This window comes from Helianthus annuus, chromosome 6 (assembly GCF_002127325.2).
Source record: "Helianthus annuus cultivar XRQ/B chromosome 6, HanXRQr2.0-SUNRISE, whole genome shotgun sequence".
NCBI classification, from domain to species: domain Eukaryota; kingdom Viridiplantae; phylum Streptophyta; class Magnoliopsida; order Asterales; family Asteraceae; genus Helianthus; species Helianthus annuus.
In genome coordinates, this window is record NC_035438.2 from 138,863,238 (window position 1) to 138,870,134 (window position 6,897).

At 41.9% G+C, this 6,897-nt stretch overlaps 1 protein-coding gene across 1 annotated transcript; it reads left to right on the top strand.

The window, feature by feature from the left end:
• Window positions 1-2,958: 2,958 nt before the first annotated feature.
• LOC110945080 lies at window positions 2,959-3,855 on the top strand. The gene is made up of 2 exons (XM_022186717.1): window positions 2,959-3,067; window positions 3,164-3,855. The coding sequence occupies exons 1-2, from the start codon at window positions 2,959-2,961 to the stop codon at window positions 3,853-3,855; spliced, it is 801 nt and encodes a 266-aa protein (XP_022042409.1).
• Window positions 3,856-6,897: the final 3,042 nt, after the last annotated feature.

Here is a 6,897-nt window from a genome sequence, read left to right on the forward strand (position 1 = left end):
TAAACATGGAAATTTTATCATGTATGAAAACAATTGCGTGTTTATGTGCATACGTGTTAATCTGTTTATTTGGGCCTAATTTGTTATTTTTCATTTGAACACACATTTACGTTGTACCGTTACATTATGTCATGTCTCGGCCTTTATAGCCACTAGTAGTCCTGCTCACTGATACTGTCGAGCCTACACTTGAGATTCATCCGCCCGTCGTTACAGAAACGTCGATTCCGCTATTCGAGTCATGCATTTTGCTACACCTCTTTTAGTCTACACTCGCCGTAGGAAGAGGACTCGACCCGTTGGAAAGATCACATCGACTTCGAGAGCTAAGACAGCGTCCGTTTTGAAGAAGCAGAAGGGGATTTGGGTCAATCGCCCTCACTGCGATCGTCAGTTCGCCACGTTACGCGGAGACTTGGAGATGACGATATAACAACCCTCCTAAAATATTTCCGACACCCCTAAAATATTTATAACATCCCTATACGTCCTAAAATACGCCCCGAATACGAAATTTGACCCTATATACCTTTAATTTCATAAAAATAAAATAAAAACAAAAATCTGTCATCGCTCGCGGGCCGCGAAGACCCCTTAGGATCTTACGCGGGGCGCGACAGCTAGACCGGAAGGCGTGTCCCTGGGCCGCCACGTGTCGTGATCGTGTCACCTCTACACTTGTGACCCGACTAAGCTACGCCGTAGACCCCCTACATCGCGGGGCGCGAAGACCTTTACGATCTCTTACACGGGCCGTGAGAAAGCCGAGATCAACCCCTATAAAATGGGAGCATCGGCCTTCAGTCCCAACTCGCTCACAACTTACCTTTCTCTCTCAATTTCTACATAGTAGACATAATTCCGGGCATAATACCCCCCTAAAATAACGAAGTTCTGCCTCGTTGTAAGTATCATAACCCGCGGTTATGTATTAGATACGCTGCCCGATTGATCTAGGATTCCGTAACGTCTGTCAAGGCTATGCCCGACGTAGTCGTTGGAGTTCTGTCTCGGGGAGGGTATAATTAATATAAATATTGGGTTATTATACTAACGCGTGTGCATTGTTTAATTAATAGATTATAACCAGGAAAATCACAGGAAAAACCATAAAGTTGCAATGTGAGTAATCTCCTTTTTGTAAACCTTTTTGTAAACTATTTTTACAAAACCTTAATTATTTTAAATTATATATAACAGTGATTGAGTCTTTGTAATTCTTCAATTACTGCCGGTATGTTGGGGTTTTGTATACAAAATGTGGAACACGTTACCATTGGACAACGAGATAGCCAATGTGTAATATGACCCACTAGTCAGGATTGACAGTACTGAATGAGTAATTGTGTAGATATTAACATTTTAATTGCTCTCAATACTGTAATTGATAAAACTCTTCTTGATTAAATTGGGATTCACTCACCAGTATTTTCCACTGACAAAATGTTTTTAAACGCGTCAGGTAACAAAATGTGAAAGCTAAATAGAAGCCAGCTGGACAGCACTGAAGGCTTGGAAAAAGTGGCTATAAAAGTTACCTAAATAAAGAAGATGTTTTATTTCAATAAAATAGGGTTTATCCCTATAAATCAGTTTGTAATGAAAACTTGGTTTATCCCAATATATTTATTAATATAAAATGTGGTGTTTTACTCTGATAAAATATTTCCTAACTACGGTACTGATGAAATTTTCGCTGCCAATTAATGATAAACACCGACACCACTGATACTGGCCGCGGCCGCCCGTTCCTGGGTAATTAGGGGACGAGGGATGCGACAGATGAAGGGCAAGATGAAGGAATTAGAGGGACAGATGGACTGGTATGATGAGCTTAAGGACTTGGATGACAGTGCTAGGGATCAGATGCACTGGAGGATAGTTGAGCTAGAAGAGCTTGTAAGGAAGATGTTGGACTTCTGGGGTTTGAAGCGTTAGTTGTTGAGTTTAGTTTCTGTTGTCTATTTTGTATGTCTCTTTTGATAAACCCTGTTTATGGCTTGCATGCCTTGGATATTATATGAACTTGTTATGGGTGTTGACGTAGACATGCCAAAATGTGGTTAGTTGTGTACTAAAAACAAGTTTTACAATTTCTATGATGAATATCGGATGGATTACTTTTGGTTTAAAAATTTTTCTCATTGTTATGTGGATATTATACATGCGCAATGTTTGGTCCAGTATCATTTAATGATTGAATTATTTTTGGGATATCGTCTTATGTTGTTATTATTGCTATAATAATAGAAACGACGAAATGCCGCCAAAAGCAAGACAGGGTTCTGGACTACCTACCACCCCAAAAGAGTTGGCACAACTCATAGCCCAACACATTAATACTGCCAAGGAACAGCGCGATGCTAACCAGAATAATGGCCAGAGACGTGGACATGGCTCTCATGGGCATGGTTTTCGTGGGGCACAGATCGGAAACCCTCTAGGTAATATAATGATCGGAAAGTTTTAGTAGTTCATGTGTTATGATATAATCGGAACGTATTCCTGATTTTCATTAACCTTGTGAACAGTGCACGGATGTACTTATAAAACATTCCAGGGTTGTAACCCACGATAATTTACCTGTGCCGAAGGGCCCTTAGATATAACCAGATGGATTGAGAAGATGGAATCCGTCATGGCAATCAGTGGTTCTGCTGTTGATCATTGGGTTAGGTATGCTTCTTGTTCTTTTCTTGATGAAGCACTATCCTGGTGGAACTCGCAAGTTCAAATTTTGGGTGAAGACGCTGCCTATGGTCTTACCTGGAATGAACTTAAAGAGATGCTCCTAAAGGAATACTGCCCGCGTAGTGAGATACAGAAGATCGAGACCAACTTCTAGGATTTAACCATGGAAGGTCTGAATGTCAGAGCTTACACATCTCGGTTCAACGATTTGGCAAGGTTAGTTCCACGAATGGTCACTCCTCAGTATGTTAAGATAGAGAGGTACATATGGGGGTTATCGCCATGAATTATAGCATGGTCACATCAGTGAAACCCACTACCTATCTAGAAGCTACTACATTGGCGAAATCATTAGCGGATGACGCTGCTCGCAAAGGTAGCCTTAACAAGAAGGAGGAAACCGGGAAGTCATCGGGCAAGGCCAGTGCAGACGTGAAATCTGAACGGTCGGAGAGTTCTTAGCCTAAATCAGGAGATTCAAGGAAGCGTAAGTCCGAGAGCTCGAGGAAGGAGACCGATGAGAAGCGTGATAGGAAACGCAGTTCGGGGAAGGCGTATGTAGCAAATTCTAGCAGTTCTAGAAGGGATAATGCAAGGGATGGCAGGAGTAATTCTGAGAAGAAGACTCACGAGGATGAGCAGAGAAAGTGCGCCAGGTGTGGTCGAACTGGGCATGTTATCCGCGAGTGCTATGCTAAACGTACTTCGGAGGGAGCGAAGCTAGAGGGATGCTTCCAGTGCGGTGAACAGGGACATATCAAGAGGGATTGTCCTAAAGCAAAGGGTCAGAATGCCAGGGGTAGAGCGTTCGAGCTAAACTCCGGAACGGCACGTGACGATCCTGCTGTTGTTACTGCTATGTTTTTTATCAATAACCATTCTGCCTTCGTACTCTTTGATACTGGGGCTGACTTGAGTTTTGTTTCGAAAAACTTTGAACCATTTCTGTGTTCTCCATCAAGTAAGCTAAGTAAAAAGTACTCGATAGAACTAGCAAATGGTAAATTGATAGAGACTAGTAAAGTCGTTCGTGGTTGTAGTATTCGATTAAACAATCATAGTTTTAGTATCGACCTATTGCCAGTGGAGCTGGGTAGTTTTGATGTAGTTATGGGGATGGATTTGTTATCCAAGCTGAGATTATTTGCTCAGAAAAGCAAGTGAGGATACCTCGTCCTGGTGGTGGTGAAGCAATAGTTGTTCACGGAGACCGATCGAGTCGAGTGTCGAGTGTCGAGTGTTGTTAGTGTTATGAAGATGCTTAAGATGTTGAGTAAGGGTTATCCTGCATTCTTAGTTAATGTAGTGGATACAAAGGCTGAAGGTAGGAAGATCGAAGAGATTCCTATAGTTCGCGACTATCCAGAAGTTTTCCCTGAAGACTTACCTGGATTGCCCCCTGCAAGACAGATCGAGTTTAGAATTGATCTGGTACTCGGTGCTGCACCAATTGCAAAATCTCCTTATAGATTGGCATCGTCAGAGATGAAAGAATTGTCGAATCAGCTTCAAGAGCTACTAGATAAAGGTTTCATTCGACCAAGCTTTTCGCCTAGGGGTGCACCTGTTTTGTTTGTGAAGAAGAAGGATGGATCCTTCAGGATGTGCATTGATTACAGAGAGCTGAACAAGTTGACTATCAAGAATCGGTACCCTTTACCGAGAATTGACGATTTGCTAGATCAGCTACAGGGATCCAGTTACTACTCGAAGATTGACCTGCGTTCAGGATATCATCAGTTGAAGGTTGATGACGAAGATGTTCCGAAGACTGCTTTTTGAACACGATATGGCCATTACGAGTTTTTAGTCATGCCTTTTGGCTTAACTAATGCGCCAGCAGTGTTCATGGAAATCATGAACAGGGTATGCAAACCCTATTTGGATAAATTCGTGATAATATATTCATCAACGATATACTTATCTATTCGCGAACCAAAGAAGATCATGAGCATCACCTGAAGTTGATTTTGGAGCTGCTGAAGGAAGAGAAGTTGTATACCAAGTTCTCTAAATGTGAATTCTGGATTCGAGAAGTTCATTTTCTCGGACACGTCATAAATGAGAGAGGTATACACGTGGATCCGTCAAAGATAGAGGCAATCAAGAATTGGGAAGTGCCAAAGACTCCGTCGGAGGTGCGACAATTCTTAGGACTTGCTGGGTATTATCGGAGATTCATAGAGAATATCTCTAGATTAGCGTAACCTTTGACGCTATTGACCCAGAAGGAGAGGAAGTTTGATTGGACGGAAAAGCAAGAGGAAGCTTTTCAGCTGTTGAAGGAGAAGTTGTGTAGTGCACCTATTCTTTCCCTTCCTGAGGGAAATGATGATTTCATTGTATATTGTGATCCGTCACATTTGGGCCTCGGATGTGTGCTTATGCAGAAGGACAAATTGATAGCCTATGCATCCAGAAAATTGAAAGTGCACGAGAAGAATTACACGACACATGATTTGGAGTTAGGAGCTGTTGTGTTTGCCTTAATGATCTGGAGACATTATTTATATGGCACGAAGTGTACGATATACACAGACCATAAGAGCCTCCAACATATCTTTGATCAGAAGGAGCTCAACATGCGACAACGGCGTTGGGTAGAGTTACTTAACGATTACGAGTGTGATATTCGATATCACCCTGGTAAAGCAAATGTTGTTGCGGATGCGCTCAGTAGGAAGGAGCGGGAGAAGCCTCGACGTGTGCGTGCTTTGGGTTTGACCATACAGACGAGTTTAACCGATCGAATTTGTAATGCGCAATGAGAAGCTTTGAAGGATGAGAACCTGAGAAGAGAAGGTTTGAAAGGCTTAGAGTGTGAACTGATACCAAAAGCGGATGAAGTGATGTACTTCATGAACCGGATTTGGATTCCGCTTAGAGGTAACATGTGTGAACTGGTTATGAAAGAAGCTCATAAATCCAGATATTCTATTTACCCGGGTTCTACCAAGATGTATCAGGATGTCAAGGAGTTATACTGGTGGCCGAATATGAAGAGAGATATTGCGGTTTATGTGAGTAAATGTCTGGCATGCTCGAAGGTTAAGGATGAACATCAGAAGTCGTCTGGGCTCCTACAACAACCAAGATTCCTAAGTGGAAATAGGAACATCTTACGGTGGACTTTATCACCAAGTTACCCCGTACGTCGCATGGACATGATACGATATGGGTAATTGTGGATCGATACACAAAGTCTGCTCATTTCTTAGCGCCTAAGGAAACAGACAATACGGAGAAGATATCGCAGTTGTACCTTAACAAGATTGTAGCCCGTCATGGAGTACCAGTGTCAATTATCTCGGATAGAGACAGTCGGTTTGACTCTAGGTTTTGGTAATCTCTTCAGGAGTCGCTGGGTTCTCGTTTGGACATGAGTACTACATATCAAGGCCGCTCCGTTTGAAGCCTTGTATGGAAGGAAGTGTCGATCACTACATTGTTGAGCTGAAGTTGGCGAAAGGCAACTAACCAGACCCGAGTTTATCCAAGAAACCAGGGACAGGGTTTGCCTAGATCAAGGGAAGGTTAAAAGTCGCTATCGATCGACAGAAGAATTACATGGATAATCGAAGGAAACTGTTGCAGTTTCAGGTCGAATATTGTGTTTTGTTAAAGGTGTTACCTTAGAAAGGTGCTATTAGGTTTAGCAAAGAGAGAAAAGCTAAGTCACATTGATTAGGTCCTTTCGAGAGCCCATCTTGAGTTAGATCAGTCGCTTATAGGCTCAAGCTACCATAGGGATTGAGTGGAATACATGATGTGTTTCATGTTTCCAGCCTAAAAAAGTGTATAATAGATGATACACTGACTATATTCTTTGATGTGGTTTACTTAGGCGATAAACAGAAGTTTATCGAAGTACCTATTGAAGTCATAAATTTGGTTAGAAGAGTTATGTTGATAACCAGAAAGACGATTACAGATTCCTAACGGTATATACGATCTGTTGATTGTGCAATTTGTGGAGAGTAGATATTCAAAATAAATGCGAAAAGGGAAGAAAACAAGCTCATGGGATTAGATACTTTCGAGAGCCCATCTCGAGTTGGATCAATCGTATGTAGACTCAGACCATCGCAGGTATAGGACAACATATATGTGGTTACACATATGTCAAACCTGAAATGGTAGAACACTGACTTTACCCTTTCTGATTAAGTACTCGTAAACCACACCTATAGGCCTATACAAGTGTTA

What these genes read in the sequence shown, in the direction of transcription:
- LOC110945080 (XM_022186717.1), top strand. Translation starts at nt 2,959, where the DNA reads ATGGGGGTTATCGCCATGAATTATAGCATGGTCACATCAGTGAAACCC. An exon ending in GGATGACGCTGCTCGCAAAG is followed by an intron (nt 3,068 to 3,163) that starts GTAGCCTTAACA and finishes AGCCTAAATCAG; the next exon opens with GAGATTCAAGGAAGCGTAAG.